General features: G+C 39.9%; 1 protein-coding gene and 1 long non-coding RNA gene across 2 annotated transcripts in view; one reads left to right on the plus strand and one right to left on the minus strand.

Moving 5' to 3' along the window:
- LOC139761485 (uncharacterized) overlaps window positions 1–24,670 on the plus strand; it is a 419,732-nt gene that overhangs the window by 336,288 nt on the left and 58,774 nt on the right. The window contains 3 exon segments of the mRNA XM_071685744.1: window positions 1,071–1,256; window positions 5,094–5,259; window positions 13,015–13,229. Coding sequence (XP_071541845.1) covers window positions 1,071–1,256; window positions 5,094–5,259; window positions 13,015–13,229 — 567 coding nt within the window.
- LOC139761486 (uncharacterized) overlaps window positions 1–24,670 on the minus strand; it is an 84,934-nt gene that overhangs the window by 6,899 nt on the left and 53,365 nt on the right. The window lies entirely within an intron of this gene.

A 24,670-nucleotide genomic window follows, 5' to 3' on the forward strand; every position in this document is an offset into this window, starting at 1 on the left:
ATATGTTCAGAAATACTTTTACAGTATAAGGGTGGTGGATTATTGGAACAGAATGACTGAGGACAGTGTTAAGGAAGACAGAATACATAAATTTCAGAAGCTGTGTGAGAGTAATGTTCAAGAGATGGACCCCCATGAGTGTAAAACTTCTTCCCCATACATTACTTATAGGTAATAACATGATTTGCCACCTCAGTTACCCCACAGTTTTCAGAGAGGAGTGATACAACTTTTATTAACAATTCTTGTGTGTTTAGGAATTTTTTGCTATTTCTGTTTTTAAAATATGGAGATATGCATTATTTATTAAATCCCTGAAGTGTATAAACTTTTATGAATTGACACTTGATGGCCCAATCCTTAGGGCATGGCTCAATCCTAAGGACAAAGATGGTTATACAGGTATACAATTAAAAGTGATATTGATGACAAACTCTGCTTTAATTATGCTTTTTCTGTTTGTTGAAATTACTCATTTCCTGAGATTTTCTTTATAAATTTTGTTAACTTTGTTCAAAGAACTTTCCTGTCATTGTTCTTTGATGCTGCACTTTATAGATTTCATTTGCACCTCAACATTAATTCTTTTTTCATTGAAATCTGTCAGTTTTCAAGAGAAAGTGTACATGTGAAATGTCCATTTAACACATGATCCTGTAACTAAATGCCTGAAAAAAAGACAATTTTTTATGCACCTACAGATTATGTACTTTTTCATAGATACATTTTATGATGTTAGGCACTAACAGATACTGTGTACAGTTTGTAAAGATGGGCACCTCTAAACACCCTGTAAGTTGTAAGTGGTTCGGCACTACCATTCTTTGACAGGCATCAGCAGTTATGCTCTAAATTGTTGGATAATGAGACACATACTGTTAACATCTGGCGCAAATACTCAGTCAGGCTTGTCAGATGTCATTACATAAATATTTTTGATTGAATTTTAGCAATTAAGTAATTTCATATTGAAATTATATTAAGAATCCTTGTAAATTTGATATAGTGACAACCTGTAGTTTTAAAGCAATTATCAGATGAATAAGCATATACTTTATTGGGTCTTGCAGAAATTCTTGGCACGTGTAATGTGTCTGGAGAGTTACTGCCTAGTGGATGGATGCATACCTATGAAAATGAAACTCAGGGCTCTGCAGATATTGCTTTCATAGTAGAACTGTCCAGCTGCAATAGGGACAGAAATATACAAAAACTGTTTCAATCTCTTGTGGAACAACTGAAGAGGAAAAACATTCGTAAGTATCAGAATGAGTGAAAAAGCATTTCTATTGCATAGTGTAATCTGGAAGCAAAAAAAAAAAAAAAATTTTGTTTAATGGACAGATGAATGCTTTTCTAGGCTGATGTGTGTTCTGTTCATCCTACACACAATTTATCTAATGTACTCTACTTCTTTTGTCATTGCCTCAGCACAGTACCACATGCAAAATCTTCCCAAAACAATGTATATGTTCACTATCACAACAGGAAGTGTTAAAGACACCTACATAGGTACTCAAAATTATAAAGACACCTGAATTATTTGATTATGCAAATGAAACAGAGATGAGAATTCAATACATCACAGCCACTAGTTGTGATGACTTAACATTTATATTGACTTAAGACTGTGTCATCAACTTGCAACAAATTTGAAAAAATGAAAATATTTTACTGTAATTTTTTGAATATCTGAAAGAATATTTTCTATTCATAACAGGACAGGGTATATTATCAAAAATCAAGGTACAGGTACACTACTGAATTTCCAGCAACTGATGATTCAGCACCTCCTTTAGTCTAGACAAAATGATGAGGGAATTTGAAATTACCACGGCCACCAGACTAGTTTACTGGGCGGCCACAGATGGCTTTGTGTGTAAGGTGCACTTATTTACATTCTTTACACTGCACTTGGTGGTGATACCGCAATTCTGTGAGATTCTTAGCTTATTTTGCTTAAATTTAACCATAGCTATGGCTTCTAAGACATATAAGTGTCAGTTGTGGTGTCAGACATAAACACTAGTCCATATCAATCCAAGATAAAGTAGAACTGTTGAAAAAAATGGACCGTGGTGTTTCGGTGCATAAGCTCTGTGACACATACAGTATTGGTTCATCATCTGTTTATGATATAAATAAGAAAAGGGTGAAAATATTGAAATTCTATACAGACAGCAATTCCAAGAAGCAAATGATGATTAAAGAAACTATGAAAGATGGTAAGAGTACTAAGCATGATAAAGTGATGATGGAATGGTTTTGACAGTGTCGTAGTGGACTTTTCAGGTAGCATGATAATGGACCAGGCTAAATTATTCCACAAAGAACTCAAATTACAACATGAGCGTGACCATAATTAAGATGGCTTCAAAGATTCAAGAAGCGACGTGGAATTTCCACGAATAAAGTGTGTGAAGGAAAGTGGTCTGCAAACCATGAAGGAGCTGCCGAGTATGTGGACGAATCTGCAAAACTCGTAGCTGATGAGCACCTCAGTCCTGAGGAGGTGTATAATGCAGACGAAACTGCATTATTCTGGCAATGCACATCTAGGAAAACACTAACAACAGAAGATGAAGAAGACCCCACAGGATTCAAACAATCTAAAGACAGATTTACCATCTTAGGGTGCTCAAACATTTAATATTTGTTTGATTTATATTTCTATCAGTCCATGGTATACTTAAGACACATGGGAGATGTATAATTAGTGGGTTAGAGGTGTGTTGATGAATTATTATTATGTGACCACAGTTGGTCCAGCAAAATGGTAAATCCGGCAAGGCTTTGGAACTAAAAGTGCCGGAAAATCGGTGGTGTACCTGTACTTATCTATTTATTCATCTATTATACTTGATCGCCTTTTCCTGTGTCAGCGAGTTAGCATCAGGAAACAGACAAAGAAAGGCCCATCCACTCATATATACATACATGCCCACACACACTTACACACATATACATACATACATATACACATATATTTTTATTTTATTTATTTTGCTTTGTCGCTGTCTCCCACATTAGCAAGGTAGCGCAAGGAAACAGACGAAAGAATGGCCCAACCCACCCACATACACATGTATATACATACACGTCCACACATGCGAATATACATACCTATACATCTCAATGTACACATATATATACACACACAGACATATACATATATACACATGTTCATACTTCATAGTCTGCCTTTATTTATTCCCATCGCCACCTCGCCACACATGGAATAACAACCCCCTCCCCCCTCACGTGTGCGAGGTAGCGCTAGGAAAGGACAACATAAGCCCCATTCGTTCACACTCAGTCTCTAGCTGTCATGTAATAATGCCCGAAACCACAGCTCCCTTTCCACATCCAGGCCCCACAGAACTTTCCATGGTTTACCCCAGACGCTTCACATGCCCTGATTCAATCCATTGACAGTACGTCGACCCCGGTATACAATATCGTTCCAATTCACTCTATTCCTTGCATGCCTTTCACCCTCCTGCATGTTCAGGCCCCAATCACTCAAAATCTTTTTCACTCCATCTTTCCACCTCCAATTTGGTCTCCCACTTCTCCTCGTTCCCTCCACCTCTGACACATATATCCTCTTGGTCAATCTTTCCTCACTCATTCTCTCCATGTGTCCAAACCATTTCAAAACACCCTCTTCTGCTCTCTCAACCACACTCTTTTTATTTCCACACATCTCTCTTACCCTTACATTACTTACTCAATCAAACCACCTCACACCACATATTGTCCTCAAACATCTCATTTCCAGCACTTCCACCCTCCTGCGCACAAGTCTATCCACAGCCCACACCTCGCAACACATATACATTTATATACATACACAGACATAGACATATATACATGAGTACATACTCATATTTGCTTGCCTTCATCCATCCTGGCATTTTCTAATGTCAGAGCAAAATACCATTTGATGATTACTCCAACAACTGGCAAAATACTATTATTGTGTTCACTGATACCCCATTAATCACCACATCTGCAGTAAGTATAGGAATTTCAGTACATGTGAAAGTAATGTTAAAGATACTCTTGTCGTGGGTACAGTGGATAGACTGTCATGGCTTGCCATATATATAACATATAGTAGCTATAGTTGATCATTGAAATTATCAAAAATACAAAGGATTGTATAAGGACATCTGAAAATGCTAAGTAGGTAAATGTGCTGGTAAGTACTTAAATTGAGGTCAACAGCTGCATCTGCCAGATTTCAGGTTCATAGTCAGTCACACCCATTAAATCAAGCTATAGAATACCTAAAAGTTCTTGTAATATGGCAATCCTGATAACTAACTAGTAGTGCACCTAAAGTTCTCCACCATAAGACAAGATACTTGGTTACATTACCAGGGTAGAGTGAATTACAAGAAAACCATAGCATATTTCATATGTACAGAAAAAGACTTATGGAATGTGCAAGTTTGTTGTCTCATATTTGAATGAGGTATGATAAAATACCCTACAAACACCAGAATCTATAGTGTGTCAACAAAAGCTAGTGTGTGTCATTGAGAATGATTTAACACTGAAATCTTATTAAGTCCAAGCTGCAGTTTTTTCAGTAGTTAATGAAAAATCACTGTAATAGAAATGGTTGCATTTAGAGCAACCATTTAGAGATTAGAAAGGATTGACTTTTACATCATATTTGATAGCAGAGCTTAATAATTCAGTATTTTCCTGTGTAAAAAATGTTAACTGACTCTTAACATCTAAGAGGCAGAGGGCATGGTTGTTTGCCTTCACAATGGGGAATAGCTCCTTCTTGCTCATAATTGTTTACATATTGATCGAGTTATTTAGTAACCACATGGTAACTGTCTTAAAAGTTTGAATGTTTTATCAATATGCTTGAATTTGATCACTGGGTTTCATCTTTAGGTGACTGTCGGGAAAGTCTCTCATACAGAATTAGAAGTAATTCTTTTATGTTTAAATGTGCAAAGCATTGATTTGTCTCAGTTTTACTGGATGTATAGTGAGGTAATGAAAGTTCTTGAGAAACACTGTAGATTTACTTTTTTCTAATTACTCCTCTTAAATTGATATTTCTTCAGGTGACGTACGTTATGCCGTTGTGACTGTAAAGGGAAATCTAACATCATCAACACATTTCATGGATGAGAGCGATACAATTATGCATCTAAGTACTCATAATCATGAAGGATCCAAAGATGACCAAGGAGGTGCTGCAGCCGTGATATCCACATCCAAAACCCTTAAGTATGTCCTCTAATACATTTAGAGTAGGAAAATGAAACAAATGTTATTGCCCTAAACTTTTTAAGAATAACCATCTTTATGGAGTCACCTCTGAAATGCATTTGTGTATACTCAGAGTCATCAGATAACTAATTGCTATAACCAGCAGTGATTTGCTAAGAACTGATGTATAAAAATTTCACTAATATTTTCTTCATTTAATGAAGTATATTTCTCACTTGAATCTGCCACTAGTACTATGTCATTATCAAACAAAAATCGACTATTTCCAGGCCCCCTCATCCCCTTCCTCCAAGATTCTTGCATTTACCTTCCTATCACCACCCAATCCACTAACAAATTAAACATGCATGTTGAAGAAGCAATCACTCTCCTCTCTTCCTACTCTTACACAGGACCTCTGAGGAAATTCCCAGGCATACCCAGGCCTGGGAATTTCCTGGGATCCTGGGATCTCAGCAAATGCAGAAAATCAACAGAGTGCTCCATTCCAACCCTCTCTCACTTTCCATACCTTTCTTGGCCTTACAGCTCATGGCATAAAACTGTAGTGGGTAAAAACAGGATGACTAATGAAAAAGGGAAGGGGGCTCAAAAGAAACCTTGTACTCCCTGATGAAATTCCTCTCATGGGCCCTGTTCATACACATGCCTTACACCCTTGATAAAAACTTCTCACTGCTGCTAGTAGCTTCCCTCCCATGGCATTTATTTTGAACACCTTCAACAAGGCATCTCTGTAAAACTCTGTTTCTTAAAAGGTCCACAAATACCACAAAAAATCCTGTTTCTCTTAAATATTTCTTACACATATTCTTTAAAGAAAACACTTAATCCACTCATCCTCTACCACTTATGAAACTCATTGTTCCTTCCCCAATCTGATGCTCTGTGCATGTCTTAACCCTTTCAATTAATACTGTACCATATGAATTACTTGGTACATTAAAAAAATTTATACCTCTGTAGTTTGAACATTCACCTTTATCCCCCTTGCCTTTACACAGTAACACTAAACATGCATTCTGCCAATCCTCAGGCACTTACTATGATCCACATATTCATTGGAAATCCTCATTAACCAATCAACAACAGTCACTGCCTTTGTTAAGAAATTCAGCTGCAGTTCCATCCACTCCAGCTGCCTTGCCACATTTTACCTTACATAAAGCTTTCACCACCACCTCTTCTCTCTTCACCAAACCACTCTCATTGACTCTTGCATTTTGCATACCACCCAGACCCAAACACCCTTCATCTGCTACCCCATCATCAAACACATTCAACAGTCCTTCAAAATATTCACCATATCTTCTCCTCATTTCATTACTACCTGTTACCGCTTCCCCATTAGCCCCCTTCACTGATGTTTCCATTTGTTCTTCGTTGTTGCACACAATTAACCTCTTCCAAAAACATTCTCTTATTCTTCCTAAAGTTACTGTTCCTTACTAACCCAAACTCTTATTTGCCTTCTTTTTCGACCCCTTCACCTTCCTCTTGATCTCTTGTTGTTTTCTCTTGTACATATCTCAATCATTTGCTCTCCTTCCTGTAAGTACCACCCATGTACCTCTTCATCTCACCACTCTACCCTTTCAAAGCTGCTTCCTATCACCTTACAAATGCCACAGGCATCTCTAGCACATGCAAGCAGTACTTCCATAAATACTTCCCACTTCTCACCCACACCCCTAGCTTCATTTACTCTCACCTTTTGCCATTCCAACCTCAAACGTCTCTTGTTGTTTCTTCATACAAGTCTCTTTTCCAAGCTCACTTACATTTATGTCTCTTTTCTCACTCATAATGTTTCCTCTTTTCCTAAAACCTCTGCAAATCTTCACCCTGACCTCCACAAGGTAATGGTCAGATATCCCACCAGCTGCTCCTCTCAGCACTTTCACAACCAACAGTATCTCTTTTGCATGCTATCAATTAGTATGTAATCTCATAACACCCACTGACCTTCTTTCCTACTCACATGCATATACTTGTGTAAGTCCATCTTTTAAGCCAGGTATTCTCAGTCACAAGTCTTTTTCAGCACATAGCTCTACAAATTGTTTAACTTTTCCATTCACATTACTGAATAACCATTCATTCCCAATTATACCCTCTGCTACCATATTACTCACCTTCATATATAAATTACCCATCACTTATGCCCAGTCTCTTGCATATAAACTGCTGAGACACTAACTCGGATACTCCCAAAACAATTGTCTGACGATTTTTCTGCTTGTGGTCAGGTGCATTAACACTTATGATCACCCATCTCATGCAATCCACTTTCAGTTTTGCTGACATCAGTCTAGAGGTCATTTTCTTACACTCTTTCACACATATCCATAACTCCTGCACTGGGAATAGTGCTACTCCATCTTTAGCTATTGTTCTCTTACCAACACCTGACTTTACTCATAAGACATATCCAAACCATTCTCTCCCTTTATCCTTAAACTTTGTTTCACTCAGCATCAGTAAATCCAGGTTTCTTTCCTTAAACATACTACCTATCTAACTTTTCTTCATATGTTGGTTACATTCACTTGGTTACATCCACACACATTTAGACACCCTAGCATGAACCTCTGAGGAGGATGAGCATTTCCCATTGGTTCCATCTTCAGTTCCATCTATAAGAAATTGAAACATAGAAGGGGGAGGAGTTTTCCACCGGTTGCTTCTGTCCCTCTAGTCACTACATGAAGGGAATATGGATATAGAATTCTTTCTTCCTGTAGGGCAGGAAGGCACTGGGAAAGAATGAAGGGAAGCAAGTATGAATATGTATATGTGTATATATGTACATGTCTCTGTATGTGTATGTATATATGTATATATTGATATGTATATGTATGTGTATGGGTGTTTATGTATATATGTGTACATGAATGGATGGGCCATTCTTCGTCTATTTCCAGGCGCTACCTTGCTGATGTGGGAAACAGCAATCAAGTATAATAAGTATAAAATAAAAATAGAATGCCAAAGGTGAGAGCAAATAAAGTGAGGGGGGGGTGAATGAGGAATGGGAGGTATTTAGGGAAGCAGTGATGGTATATGCAAGAGATGCATGTGGCATGTGAAAAAAGTGGGGTGGGCAGATTAGAAAAAGGTAGTGAGTGTTGGGAAGAAGTAAAGTTGCTAGTGAAAGAAAAAAAGAGAAGCATTTGGGCATTACTTACATGGAAGGAATGTAAATGATTGGGAGATGTATAAGAGGAAGTGACAGAAGGTAAAGAGGAAGGTGCAGAGATTGAAAAAGAGGGCTAATGATACTTGGAGTGACAAAGTATTATTCAACTTTAGGGACCACAAAAAAAGTTTTAGAAGGAGGTAAATAATGTGCAAAAGACAGGAAAACAAATGGTAATATTGGTGAAGGGGGCAAAAGGGGAAGTGATAGAAGGTACTGATGAAGTGAAGAGGAGATGGAGTTAGTATTTTGATGGACTGTTAAATGTCTTTGACGATACAGTGGCAGATGTAGGGTGTTTTGGTCAGGGAGGAAAGTGAAGCAAGAGAGTTATGGAGTGTGGTTTGGTGAAGAGAAGAGGTGATGAAAGCCTTGCAGAAGATGAAATGCAGCAAGGCAGCAGTTGAATTACAAAACAAAAGGGGGTGAATGTGTTGTTGATTGGGTGTTAAGGATATTCAGTGTATGTATGAATCATTGTGAAGTGCCTGAGGGTTGGTAAAAGTGAGTGTTCAAATTACGGAGGTATAATACTGTTGAGTAAACCTAGTAAGTTGTATGGGAGGGTATTGATTGAGAGGGTGAAAGCATGTACAGACCATCAGATTGGGGAGGAACAGTGTGGTTTCAGAAGTTGTAGAGGTTGTGTGGATCAGGTATTTGTTTTGGAGATTGTGTGTGAAAAATACTTAGAAAAAGAGATGAATTTGTATGTGGCATTTATCGATCTGGAGTAAGCATATGACAGGGTTTATAGAGATGCTTTGTGAAAGGTTTTAAGAATTTATGGTATAGGAGGTAAGCTGCCAGAAGCAGTGAGAAGTTTTAATCAAGGTTGTAAGGCATGTATACAAGTAGGAAGAGAGGAGAATGATTTGTTCCTATTGATGATTGGTTTACTGCAGGGTAGTGTTGTGGGAAGTGGGCACATTAGAAAGGGTAGTGAGTGGTTGGATTAAGAAGTAAGGTTGTCAGTGAGAGAGAGAAGAGAGGCGTTTGGATGATACTTGTAGGGAAGTAGTGTAAATGACTGAGAGATGTATAAAAGAAAGCAGCTGGAGGTCAAGCGATAGGTGCAAGGGTTGAAAAAGAGGGCAAATGAGAGTTGGGGTGGAGAGAGTATTTCTAAATTTTAGGGAGAAAAAAAAGATATTTTGGAAGGAGATAAATAATGCATAAGACAAGAGAACATATGGGAACATCGGTGAAGGGGCAAGTAGGGAGGTAATAACAGGTAGTGATGAAGTGAGGAGATGGAGTGAGTATTTTGAAGGTTTGTTGAATGTGCTTGATGGTAGAGTGGCAGATGTAGGATGTTTTGGTCAGGGTGGTGTGCGAAATGAGAGGGTCAGGGAGAATGGTTTGGTAAGGAAAGAAGAGGTAGTGAAAGCTTTGCAGAAGATGAAATCCAGCAAGGCAGTGGATTCAGATGGTATTGCAGTGGAATTTATTAGAAAAAGGGGTGTCTGTGTTGTTGATTGGTTGAAAAGGACATTCAGTGTATGTATGGATCATGGTGAAGTGCCTGAGGATTCGTGGAATGCATGCATAGTGCCATTGTACAAAAGCAAAGGGGATAAAGATGAGTGTCCAAACTACAGAGGCAATAGTTTGTTGAGTATTTCTGGGATATTATGTAGGAGGGTATTGATTGAGAGGATGAAGGCATGTACAGAGCATCAGACTGGGGAAGAGCAGTGTGGTTTCAGAAGTGGTAGAGGATGTGTGGATCAGGTGTTTGCTTTGAAGAATGTATGTGAGAATTACTTAGGAAACAGATGGATTTGTATGTAGCATTTATGGATCTAGAGAAGGCATATGATACGGTTGATAGAGATGCTTTGTGGAATGTTTTAAGAGTATATGGTGTGGGTGGTAAGTTGCTAGAAATTTTTACCTAAGATGTACATCATGCGTACAAGTAGGAAGAGAGGAGAGTGATTGGTTCCCAGTGAAGGTCGGTTTGCGGCTGGGGCGTGTGATGTCCCCATGGTTGTTTAATTTGTTTTTGGATGGGGTGGTTAGGGTGGTAAATGCAAGAGTTTTGGAGAGAGGGGCGAGTATGCAGTCTGTTGGGGAGGAGAGGGCCTGGTTAGTGAGTCAGTTGTTGTTTGCTGATGTTGGTGCCTGGTTAGAGAGTCAGTTGTTGTTTGCTGAAGTTGGTGACTGAGTTTGGAAAAGAGTTTGAACGGAGAAAGTTGAGAGTAAATATGAATAAGAGCAAGGTTATTAGGTTCAGTAGGGTTGAGGGACACGTTAGTTGGGATGTACCTTTGAATGGAGAAAAATTGGAGGAAGTGAAGTGATTTAGTTATCTGGGAATTGGCATAGCAGCGTATGGAACCATGGAAGCAAAAGCGAGTCACAGGGTTGGGGAGGGGGTAAAGGTTCTGGAAGTGAAGAATATTTGGAAGGAGAAAACATTATCTCAGAGAGCAAAAATGGGTATGTTTGAAGGAATAGCAGTTCCAACAATGTTATATGGTTGTGAGGCATGGGCTATAGATAGGGTTGTACAGAGGAGGGTGATGTGTTGTAAATGAAATGTTTGAGGACAATATGTGATGTGAGGTGGTTTGATCGAGTAAGTAATGAAAGGGTAACAGAGATGTGTGGAAATAAAGAGTGTGGTTTAGAGAGCAGAAGAGGGTGTGTTGAAATGGTTTGGACATATGGAGAGAATGAGTGAGGAAAGATAAACAAAAAAGGATATATGTGTCAGAGGTGAAAGGAACAAGAAGTGGGAGACCAAATTGGAGGTGGAAGGATGGAGTTAAAAAGATTTTGAGAGATTGGGGCCAGAACATACAGGAGGGTGAGAGGCATACAAGGAATAGAGTGAATTGGAATGATTTGGTATACTGGGGTTGATGTGCTGTCAGTGGACTGAATCAGGGCATGTGAAGCATCTGAGGTAAACCATGGAAAGGTCTGTGGGGCCTGGATGTGGATAGGGAGCTGTGGTTTCAGTGCATTACACATGACAGCTAGAGACTGATTGTGAATGATTGTGGCCTTTTTTGTCTGTTTTCCTGGTGCTACCGCACTGAGGGGAGAGAGAGAGAGAGAGAGAGAGAGCAACAAGAATGGATGAAGGCAAGAAAGTATGAATATGTACGTGTTTATATATGTATATGCCTGTGTATGTGTCTGTATATTTATGTATACATTGTTATGTATATGTATGTGTATGGGCATTTATGTATATATGTGTGTATGAGTGGATGGGCCATGCTTCGTCTGTTTCGTGGCACTACCTCACTGATGCGGGAAACAGCAATTAAGTATAATAATAATAATAATAATGATAATAATAATAATAATAATAATAATAATAATGATGATAATAATAATAATAATAATAATAATAATAATAATAATAATAATAATAGTGGTTCCAACAATGTTGTATGGTTGCGAGGTGTGGGCTACGGATAAAGTTGCGCGCAGGAGGGTGGATGTGCTGGAAATGAGATGTTTGAGGACAATATGTGGTGTGAGGTGGTTTGATCGAGTAAGTAATGTAAGGGTAAGAGAGATGTGTGAAAATAAAAAGAGCGTGGTTGAGAGAGCAGAAGAGGGTGTTTTGAAATGGTTTGGGCACATGGAGAGAATGAGTGAGGAAAGATTGATCAAGAGGATATATGTGTCGGAGGTGGAGGGAACGAGAAGAGGGAGACCAAATTGGAGGTGGAAAGATGGAGTGAAAAAGATTTTGTTTGATCGGGGCCTGAACATGCAGGAGGGTGAAAGGAGGGCAAGGAATAGAGTGAATTGGAGCGATGTGGTATACCGGGGTTGACGTGCTGTCAGTGGATTGAATCAAGGCATATGAAGCGTCTGGGGTAAACCATGGAAAGCTGTGTAGGTATGTATATTTACGTGTGTGGACGTATGTATATACATGTGTATGGGGGGGGGGGGCCATTTCTTTCGTCTGTTTCCTTGCGCTACCTCGCAAACGCGGGAGACAGCGACAAAGTATAATAAAAAAAAAAATAATATATATATATCTTTTCTTTCTTTCATACTATTCGCCGTTTCCCGCATTAGCGAGGTAGCGTTAAGAACAGAGGACTGGGCCTTTTAGGGAATATCCTCACCTGGCCCCCTTCTCTGTTCCTTCTTTCGGAAAAAAAAAAAAAGAGAGGGGAGGATTTCCAGCCCCCCGCTCCCAATATATATATATATATATATATATATATATATTGGTGAGTGTGTGTGTGTGTACTCAAAGCCAAGTACCCCTTTTATTAAATAGCCTAGTTGGGTGAATGTCCAGCTGGGTAGACTGTGGACCAATTGCTGCAAACAGGATTTGAAAACATAAGGGCTTGACTCCAGGCAGCCTGTACTTGTGTTACACTCATTGATTATAACCAATACACTATTGAGATCCATTAGTTTGTTGTCTCTTATTTACAGGACTCTGTTCCCTAATGTTTTTCTCATACATTGCACCAGGTCTTCTTTTGAACTTCTTAGTGTTATGTAAACACTTTCTGGAACATTTGTATCCCTTAACATTAAAGATCAATTCATCTCTGTTATAGGTGGCGTCTGGGAGTTTCTCGTACAATAATTCAAATAACATGCCAGGCTTGTAATAAGGGAGAGGCTGTGGCTCAAGCCCTCCATGAAAATGATGTAACATATCACCTCATCACAAGACTTAACATCCTCATGGCAGGAGCCAGTCACAAGGAATCTCAAGCTGTGGCTCACAAAGTGTATGGCTTTGATCAAAAATTCGTCTATGACTCTGGAGGTAACTGCAAAAGTGTTTTAATTTACTTCATTGTTTTATATTTTTATTGTCGTGAGTTACCAGGAAAGGTACAGAAAATGATGAAAAAGTGTTTGATTAGGTCTTGAAGGAGATCGTGGTAAACATTAATGCAAGAAAAAGTGAGAGATAACAACACCATTCTCTCTGAATGTGGCAAGTAATAAAGGGTTTTTTAACTGAGCATTATTTAGACATTGACATAGATAGACAGACTGCACAGACCCTAGGTCTCGCTTTAACACTACTTAAAAAAGAAAAAATGCAGTCCACTTCAAAGCGTAGAAGAAAAGAATAGCAAATTAAAGGCTCCCCCCCTCAGGATTAGTATGCTTGAAGGAAATCTGTATAGAAGGGAGAGAAACTATGGCACTGCGTGGAATGGTGTATGTGAGGGAGACATGTAAGGACAGGGATGAGTGGAGATTCTTTTGCCATGGCCACCCCTTTGATGGGAGTTCTCGAAGGGAATGGGCATCAGAGGTATAGATAGATAGATAGATAGATATATTGTCATCAAGTTAAATGACCATGAATAAATCATGCACCCCATCACCAACGACATGCATTCCTTAACTTTTTGCTATGCAGTATTGTGGATTGAAATTAAGCTCCAGCCTCTCGACTTTCCATGTCTATTGCTCCTGATGTGGAAGAATGATACAATGAATCTTTCTTACTCCCTTAAAGCAGGAGATACGGGTTAATCAGTCTTGGTATATTACTGCAGCGTAGCCAAGGAGAGATTGGTGGTTGAAAAGGTAGCATAATATACCACTGTTATGTCTATCTATCTCTGTATCTCTGATGTCTGTTACCTTCTGGAGCTCCCTCTAGGGGGTGGCCATGGCAATAGAATCTCCATAACTAGTGAGCTCCAGTGCTGCTTCTTAGCCTTTAGTGCCTCACCCTTAACAGGCCACATGCAGAGGGCAAGTCTAGCACAGTGTTTGCAGAGGCTCCTACCTAATGTTCCTACTGACTACTTCTAACCAATGCTCCTGCATAATGTTCTTAACTCCTACTTCTACCTAATGTTCCTACCTAATGTTTCTTCCTAAATGTTCCTTCCTACTACTTCTATCTATTGCTCTCACCACTGCCTAAAGGCAGGGCTACCACATAGCACTCATCACAGGAAAATCTAGAGTTACAAGGAATGAGCTATGTGAGTTAAGTGTTGTCAAGAGTTATGTGTTACAAGGAGAGATTGTATGTATGTGGACAGAATGCCAGTAATCCACATGTGGTTGAGGCAGAGAGATAAGACAGCTACCCAGGTTAGAGGAATGCAACTTGATGACCCCTGAAGTGCTGGCCCACTAAGCTGCTGTCACTAACCTCCTGATACCCAGGTGGGTAGTACTGTTAATATACTTCCCTGGTCCTTGTTATGAAGATTGATTAAATGAATTATTCAATACTGGAGAATGACAAGTGATGATCAAGCCTAATTTTGAAGATATTAAAAATGTTGCTCTGAACATGTTCTAGGACCTTATTCCACACACCAATGTCATTGAAGGAATATTTTGTACAGTCTAGATTAACTCGATGATATCTGAGTTTTAGTCCATTTTCCTCTCATTGGTCATATTGGCACTACTGTAAGGAAACTTTCAGTGTTGACATATCATATAAGTATTTTAAAATATTCAATCACTTTGCCTTGGGGATGCCTCTTTCTTAGAAAGAACAAGCTTAATTCTTGCAATCTGTCTTCAAATGATTTGTTACATAAGGAAGGAATCAGTTTGGTTGCTCTTCACTACACTGCTTCCAATTTAAGAAATATCCTTGCTGAAGTTGGGGGCCTAGAACTGCAATGCATATTTTAGGTGTGGTCTAACTGGATTTACTTATAGTGGCAGTATCACATCCTTGCTTTTATATAAAAGTTTGTTATTAAATCGTAACATCCTATTTCCTTTCTTAGCAGTTTCATTACAATCCTGGGAGAATTTAAAGTTGCTGGCCCATCAATTCATTATCAAATTTTTTGTTTAGGTTTCATACTTGTAATAGCTGATATTTATTGAGGTTAAATGCCATTTGTTATTTTCTTGACCATTCAGTGATTTTCTCTAGGTCTCTTGTGATCTTAGCCTATCTTCTTCAGTTAATATGGCATTGCCAATCTTTGTGTCATCTGCAAATTTGGACACTAAATTATTCAGTTCTACATCATTGGGGATAGGGGATTAAGATTACTTCCCACGTATTCCCTGCGTGTCGTAGAAGGCGACTAAAAGGGGATGGAGCAGGGGGCTGGAAATCCTCCCCTCTCGTTTTTTTTTAATTTTCCAAAAGGAGGAACAGTGGGGGGGCCAGGTGAGGATATCCCACAAAGGCCCAGTCCTCTGTTCTTAACACTACCTCGCTAACGCGGGAAATGGCGAATAGTTTAAAAGAAAGATCACTATCATTAATATAGATGATGAAAAGTAGAGGCCCAAAGATGGATCTTTGCAGGATCCCACTAGTAACAAGGGACCATGGTGATTATTCACCAGTCATTAAAATATCTGCCTCCTATCACGTAATCAGACTTCTATTGAGTTTCCTGTGTGACCAGTAATACCCAAGGCCTGGACTTGATGCATCAATTTAATGTGGGGGACTTTGTCAAATGCTTTTTGGAAGTATAGAAATGTAAGATTTGTTGCTTTTGTGTAGTGGGCATTGAACAGTTCATGAAAGAATTCAAGGAAGTTTGTAAGGCATGATTTTTGCCTTCTAAAACCATGCTGTGTATTATAGATCAAACTGTGTTGTTCTAGTTAGGCTGTGATTTTATCTCTCAATAATCGACTTTAGAAGTTTACATATAATTGATGTAAGGTTAACAAGACTGTAATTGCCAGGCATTTCATGGCTTCCCTTTTTTAATATTAGAGAGTGATGTCTACCAGTCTCCAAACCTGCAAGACTATATCACCCATGAGAGATTTGTTGAAAATATAGGCAAACGGTTTACTAGTTTCGTGTTTGATGTTTTGAATTACTCATGAATAAAAATGATCAGGACTAGGGCTTTTTTTAGTCTTCAGCTTATCAATCTAGAAGGCAAAAGTTGGTGAGCAGTCAACAATCAGGGAGGTTATTACCAGTACTACCCGCCTAGATATTAGGAGTGTTAGTGACAGCTGAGTATTGAGCCAGCAATTTAGTGCTAAGGTTGTCAAGTTGCACTCGTCTAACCCAAGTAGCTGTCTTTTCTTCCTGCCTCACCCACACGTGGGCTACTGGCATTCTGTCCACATACATACAATCTCTCCTTGTCACACATAACGCCTAACAACACTTAACTCACATATCTAACTCTTTGTAACTTTAGATTTTCTATTGCAATACTTACTTCATGCTCACTCTTTGCTTGCTTGATGTTTCTGAGCTATATAACTTACAATATCTGAAGAGTTAGGGATCTCCATCGCAGAAAGAAGTGTAGTTGAAATACTGGAGAACATATGACAGCTTTCTGAACAAAAGAATTAGTAGGGTAAACATTTTGTGAACAAAAGAATTAGTAGGATAAACACATTGTAAGTAAATAGAGAATAGTGAAGGACCTTTTGTTCTGGTGAAAAGTCGAGTTTGAAATATTAGAGAGCATATAAAAATGCTTATTGATTGAATATTTAGGATATAAGGCAAGAACCTATGTTTCACAAATATTGGAGCTACAGAAATAGGTGGTGCAACTGTGATCAATATAACTGCAATGACATGGAATATGAGAACAGAGAATTTGTAAAGAAATTATTGCACAGTTAGGTAAATCGATGAAATGAATAATGAGGAAGTGTTTGAAAACATAAAGAAATAAATTAATAGCAGGGAAATAATGTTGATGTAAAATCTTTCAATTTTGGAGATAGTCAAAACCATCTAAATTAATTAGGAACTAAGCACAAGTTCAGACAGTATTGTTTACCTCATTTAAAAGTTATATTTATTTTTATTTTGCTTTGTCGCTGTCTCCCGCGTTTGCGAGCTGGCGCAAGGAAACAGACGAAAGAAATGGCCCAGCCCACCCCCATACACATGTATATACATACACGTCCACACACGCAAATATACATACCTATACATCACAATGTACACATATATGTATACACACACAGACATATACATATAAACACATGTACATAATTCATACTGTCTGCCTTTATTTATTCCCATCGCCACCTCGCCACACATGGAATAACATCCCCCTCCCCACTCATGTGTGCAAGGTAGCGCTAGGAAAAGACAACAAAGGCCCCATTCGTTCACACTCAGTCTCTAGCTGTCATGTAATAATGCCTGAAACCACAGCTCCCTTTCCACATCCAGGCCCTACAGAACTTTCCATGGTTTACCCCAGACGCTTCACATGCCCTGATTCAATCCATTGACAGCACGTCGACCCCAGTATACCACATCAATCCAATTCACTCTATTCCTTGCCCGCCTTTCACCCTCCCGCATGTTCAGGCCCCAATCACTCAAAATCTTTTTCACTCCATCTTTCCACCTCCAATTTGGTCTCCCACTTCTCATTCCCTCCACCTCCGACACATATATCTTCTTGGTCAATCTTTCCTCACTCATTCTCTCCATGTGCCCAAACCATTTCCAAACACCCTCTTCTGCTCTCTCAATCACGCTCTTTTTATTTCCCCACATCTCTCTTACCCTTACATTACTTACTCGATCAAACCACCTCACACCACATATTGTCCTCAAACATCTCATTTCCAGCACATCCACCCTTCTGCTCACAACTCTATCCATAGCCCACGCCTTGCAACCATACAACATTGTTGGAACCACTCTATACTATATAGTATATAGTATAGTATATAGGGTAGTGAGTGGTGGGATGAAGAAGCAAGATTATTAGTGAAAGAGAAGAGAGAGGCATTTGGACGATTTTTGCAGGGAAAAAATGCAAATGAGTGGAAGATGTATAAAACAAAGAGACAGGAGGTGAAGAGAAAGGTGCAAGAGGTGAAAAAGAAGGCAAATGAGAGTTGGGGTGAGAGAGTATCATTAAATTTTAGGGAGAATAAAAAGATGTTCTGGAAGGAGGTTAATAAAGTGTGTAAGACAAGGGAGCAAATGGGAACTTTAGTGAAGGGGGCAAATGGGGAGGTGATAACAAGTAGTGGTGATGTGAGAAGGAGATTGAGTGAGTATTTTGAAGGTTTGTTGAATGTGTTTGATGATAGAATGGCAGATATAGGGTGTTTTGGTCGAGGTGGTGTGCAAAGTGAGAGGGTTAGGGAAAATGATTTGGTAAACAGAGATGAGGTAGTAAAAGCTTTGTGGAAGATGAAAGCCAGCAAGGCAGCATGTTTGGATGGTATTGCAGTGGAATTTATTAAAAAAGGGGGTGACTGTATTGTTGACTGGTTGGTAAGGTTATTTAATGTATGTATGATTCATGGTGAGGTGCCTCAGGATTGGCGGAATGTGTGCATAGTGCCAATTTTACAAAGGCAAAGGGGATAAGAGTGAGTGCTCAAATTACAGAGGTATAAGTTTGTTGAGTTTTCCTGGTAAATTGTATGGGAGGGTATTGATTGAGAGGGTGAAGGCATGCACAGAGCATCAGATTGGGGAAGAGCAGTGTGGTTTCAGAAGTGGTAGAGGATGTGTGGATCAGGTGTTTGCTTTGAAGAATGTATGTGAGAAATACTTAGAAAAGCAAATAGATCTGTATGTAGCATTTATGGATCTGGAGAAGGCATATGATAGAGTTGATAGAGATGCTTTGTGGAAGATATTAAGAATATATGGTGTGGGAGGCAAGTTGTTAGAAGCAGTGAAAAGTTTTTATCGAGGATGTAAGGCATGTGTACGTGTAGGAAGAGAGTAAAGTGATTGGTTCTCAGTGAATGTAGGTTTGCGGCAGGGGTGTGTGATGTCTCCATGGTTGTTTAATTTGTTTATGGGTGGGGTTGTTAGGGAGGTGAATGCAAGAGTTTTGGAAAGAGGGGCAAGTATGAAGTCTGTTGTGGAGAGCTTGGGAAGTGAGTCAGTTGTTGTTCGCTGATGATACAGCGCTGGTGGCTGATTCATGTGAGAAACTGCAGAAGCTGGTGACTGAGTTTGGTAAAGTGTGTGAAAGAAGAAAGCTAAGAGTAATTGTGAATAAGAGCAAGGTTATTAGGTACAGTAGGGTTGAGGGTCAAGTCAATTGGGAGGTAAGTTTGAATGGAGAAAAACTGGAGGAAGTGAAGTGTTTTAGATATCTGGCAGTGGATCTGGCAGCGGATGGAACCATGGAAGCGGAAGTAGATCATAGGGTGGGGGAGGGGGCGAAAATCCTGGGAGCCTTGAAGAATGTGTGGAAGTTGAGAACATTGTCTCTGAAAGCAAAAATGGCTATGTTTGAAGGAATAGTGGTTCCAACAATGTTGTATGGTTGCGAGGCATGGGCTATGGATAGAGTTGTGCGCAGGAGGGTGGATGTGCTGGAAATGAGATGTTTGAGGACAATTTGTGGTGTGAGGTGGTTTGATCGAGTAAGTAATGTAAGGGTAAGAGAGATGTGTGGAAATAAAAAGAGCATGGTTGAGAGAGCAGAAGAGGGTGTTTTGAAATGGTTTGGGCACATGGAGAGAATGAGTGAGGAAAGATTGACCAAGAGGATATATGTGTCGGAGGTGGAGGGAACGAGGAGAAGTGGGAGACCAAATTGGAGGTGGAAAGATGGAGTGAAAAAGATTTTGAGTGATCGGGGCCTGAACATGCAGGAGGGTGAAAGGCGGGCAAGGAATAGAGTGAATTGGATCGATGTGGTATACTAGGGTCGACGTGCTGTCAATGGATTGAATCAGGGCATGTGAAGCGTCTGGGGTAAACCATGGAAAGTTCTGTACGGCCTGGATATGGAAAGGGAGCTTTGGTTTCAGGCATTATTGCATGACAGCTAGAGACTGAGTGTGAACGAATGGGGCCTTTGTTGTCTTTTCCTAGTGCTACCTCGCACACATGAGGGGGGAGGGGGATGTTATTCCATGTGCGGCGAGGTGGCGATGGGAATGAATAAAGGCAGACAGTGCGAATTGTGTGCATGTGTATATATGTATTCAGACAGTGCGAATTGTGTGCATGTGTATATATGTATTTGTCTCTGTGTGTATATATATGGGTACATTGAGATGTATGGGTATGTATATTTGCGTTTGTGGACGTGTATGTATATACATATGTATAGGGGTGGGTTGGGCCATTTCTTTCGTCTGTTTTCTTGCGCTACCTCGCAAACGCGGGAGACAGCGACAAAGCAAAATAATAAAAAAAAAATATATAGTATATATACTCTATACTATATACCAATTAGTATATGTTGAATGTGGTGTTACAGCAGGAATGATTTCACAAAGTATAATGGTATTTCTTAAAGTGAGCAGGAAAGGACTAGAGAATGAAGAGTTTGGTGAAAATGTTTGTTATAAGTTTGATCCAGTAAGGAATGAAATTGTAAGAAACACATGTGGCAGTAAGCACCAAAGTATGTCTGAGAAGCTGAGCAGGATGTGCTGAAATGGTATGAACATATGGAGAAATGAGTGAGGAGAGACTGAGGATATATTTGTCAGGAGTGGGAGTAACATGGATGAGGGGAACATGCATGAAAAGCTGGAAGGATAGAGTGAAATATGCTCTGAGTTATCAGGGGGGGGGTGACATGCTGTCTATTGGCTGGACAGGGGCATATGAAGTGGTCAGGGGAAACAAAGGAAAGGTCTATGGTGCTGAGCTGTGGATATGGGATATGGTTTTGGTTTAGTATACATGTACAGCGAGATATTGGATGAGAGCAAATAAGTGCCATTTCTTCATCTGTTCCTGACACTAACTTCTTCATGTGAGAAACAGCAAACAACTATCTCTTAAGAACTGCTATTTCTCATGAAAAATGTTAGGGCTCTTATAACAAATTTGTAAGACAAATGAGAAAGATACTTGAAATTAAAGGAAACCAGCAATCTAAGTCCATGAAAGGTAGGAAATTAAATGTTTCAGTGACATCTGTTGTGGATGTTATGCCAATTATTCTTCATAGATATCCTGGGACATTATATGGGAGGGTAATGATTGAGAGGGTCAAGGCATGTACAGAGGATCAGACTGGGGAAAAGCAGTGTCGTTTCAGAAGTGGTAGAGGATGTGTGGATCCGGTGTTTGCTTTGAAGAATGTATGTGAGAAATACTTAGAAAAACAGATGGATCTGCATGAAGCATTTTTGGAACTGGAGAATGCATGTGATAGTATTGATAGAGATGCTCTGTGGAAGGTATTAAGAGTAATATGGTGTGGTAGGTAAGTTGCTAGAAGCAGTGAAAAGTTTTTATCAAAGATGTAAGGGATGTGTATGAGTAGGAAGAGAGGAAAGTGATTCATTCCCAGTAAAGCAGGGGTGCGTGATGTCTCCATGGTTGTTTAATTTGTTTATGGATAGAGTTGTTAGGGAGGTGAATACAAGAGTTTTGGAGAGAGGGGCAAGTATGCAGTCTGTTGTGGATGAGAGGGCTTGGGAAGTAAGTCTGTTGTTCACTGATACAGTGCTGGTGGCTGACTCGAGTGAAAAACTGCAAAGCTGGTGACTGAGTTTGGTAAAGTGTGTGAAAGAAGAAAGCTGAGAGTAAATGTGAATAAGAGTAGGTTATTAGGTTCAGTAGGATTGAGGGACAAGTAAATTGGGAGGTGAGTTTGAATGGAGAAAAACTGGAGGAAGTGAAGTGTTTTAGATATCTGGGAGTGGATTTAGCAGCGGATGAAACCATGGAAGCAGAAGTGAGTCACAGGGTGAGGGAGGGGGCGAAGGTTTTGGAAGCATTGAAGAATGTGTGGAAGGTGAGAGCATTATCTTGGAGAGCAAAAATGGGTATTTTTGAAGGAATAGTGGTTCCATGCGAGGCATGGGTTATAGATAGGGTTGTGTGGAGGAGGGTGGATGTGTTGGAAATGAAATGTTTGAGGACAGTATGTGGTGTGAGGTGGTTTGATCGAGTAAGTAATGAAAGGGTAAGAGAGATGTGTGGTAATAAAAAGAGTGTGGTTGAGAGAGCAGAAGAGGGTGTATTGAAATGGTTTGGTCTCATGGAGAGAATGAGTAAGGAAAGATTGACAAAGAGGATATATGTGTCAGAGGTAGAGGGAACGAGAAGTGGGAGACCAAATTGGAAGTGAAAGGATGGAGTGAAAAAGATTTTGAGTGATTGGGGCCTGAACTTACAGAAGGGTGAAAGCCGTGCAAGGAATACAGTGAATTAGAACGATGTGGTATACCGGGGTCGACATGCTATCAGTGGATTGAACCAGGGTATGTGAAGCGTCTAGGGTAAACCATGTAAAGTTTTGTGAGGCCTGGATGTGGAAAGGGAGCCGTGGTTTCGGTGCATTACACATGACAGCTAGAGACTGAACATATAACATTGTTGGAACCATTATTCCTTCAAACATACCCATTTTTGCTTTCTGAGATAATGTTCTCAACTTCCACACATTCTTCAACGTTCATAGAGCTTTCGCCCCCTCCCCCACCCTTTGATTCACTTCCGCTTCCATGGTTCCATCCGCTGCCAAATCCACTCCCAGATATCTAAAACACTTCACTTCCTCCAGTTTTTCTCCATTCAAACTTACCTCCCAGTTGACTTGTCCCTCAACCCTACTGTACCTAATAACCTTGCTCTTATTCACATTTACTCTCAGCTTCCTTCTTTCACACACTTTACCAAACTCAGTCACCAGCTTCTGCAGTTTCTCACATGAATCAGCCACCAGCGCTGTATCATCAGCGAACAACAACTGACTCACTTCCCAAGCTCTTTCATCCACAACAGACTGCATACTTGCCCCTCTTTCCAAAACTCTTGCATTCACCTCCCTAACAACCCATCCATAAACAAATTAAACAACCATGGAGACATCACACACCCCTGCCGCAAACCTACATTCACTGAGAACCAATCACTTTCCTCTCTTCCTACATGTACACATGCCTTACATCCTCGATAAAACCTTTTCACTGCTTCTAACAACTTGCCTCTTGCACCATATATTCTTAATACCTTCCACAGCGCATCTCTATCAACTCTATCAATGCCTTCTCCAATCCATAAATGCTACATACAAATCCATTTGCTTTTCTAAGTATTTCTCACATACATTCTTCAAAGCAATCACCTGATCCACACATCCTCTACCACTTCTGAGACCACACTACTCTTCCCCAATCTGATGCTCTGTACATGCCTTCACCCTCTCAATCAATACCCTCCCATATAATTTCCCTGGAATACTCAACAAACTTATACCTATGTAATTTGAGCACTCACTTTTATCCCCTTTGCCTTTGTACAATGGCACTATGCAAGCATTTTGCCAATCCTCAGGCACCTCACCATGAGTTATACATACATTAAATAACCTTACCAACTAGTCAACAGTACAGTCATCCCCTTTTTTTAATAAATTCCACTGCAATACCATCCAAACTGCGTTAGCGAGGTAGTGCAAGGAAACAGACGAAAAAAAGGCCCAACCCACCCACGTACACATGTATATACATACACGTCCACACACGCACATATACATACCTATACATTTCAACGTATACATATGTATACAAACAGACATATACATATATACACATTTACATAATTCATACTGTCTGCCTTTATTCATTCCCATTGCCACCCCGCCACACATGAAGTAACAACCCCCTCCCCTCGCATGTGCGCGAGGTAGCACGAGGAAAAGGCACAAAGGCCACATTCATTCACAGTCTCTAGCTGTCATGTATAATGCACCGAAACCACAGCTCCCTTTCCATATCCAGGCCCCACAGAACTTTCCACGGTTTACCCCAGACACTTCACATGCCCTGGTTCAATCCACTGACAGCACGTCGCCCCCGGTATACCACATCATTCCAATTCACTCTATTCCTTGCACGCCTTTCACCACCTGCATGTTCAGGCCCCGATCACTCAAAATCTTTTTCACTCCATCTTTCCACCTCCAGTTCATTCTCCCACTTCTCCTCCCCTCCACCTCTGACACATATATCCTCTTTGTCAATCTTTTCTCACTCATTTTCTCCATGTGACCAAACTATTTCAAAACACCCTCATCTGCTCTCTCAACCACACTTTTTTTTATTACCACGCCTCTCTCTTATACTTTCATTACTTACTCGATCAAACCACCTCACACTTCATATTGTCCTCAAACATTTCATTTGCAGCACATCCACCATCCTCCACACAGCTCCATCTATAGCCCATACCTCGCAACCATATAACATTGTTGGAACAACTATTCCTTCAAAAATACCCATTTTTGCTTTCTGAGATAATGTTCTCAACTTCCACAAATTCTTCAACGCTCCCAGAACTTTCGCCCCCTCCCCCACCCT

Source organism: Panulirus ornatus, chromosome 40 (genome assembly GCF_036320965.1).
Source record: "Panulirus ornatus isolate Po-2019 chromosome 40, ASM3632096v1, whole genome shotgun sequence".
NCBI classification, from domain to species: Eukaryota; Metazoa; Arthropoda; class Malacostraca; order Decapoda; family Palinuridae; genus Panulirus; species Panulirus ornatus.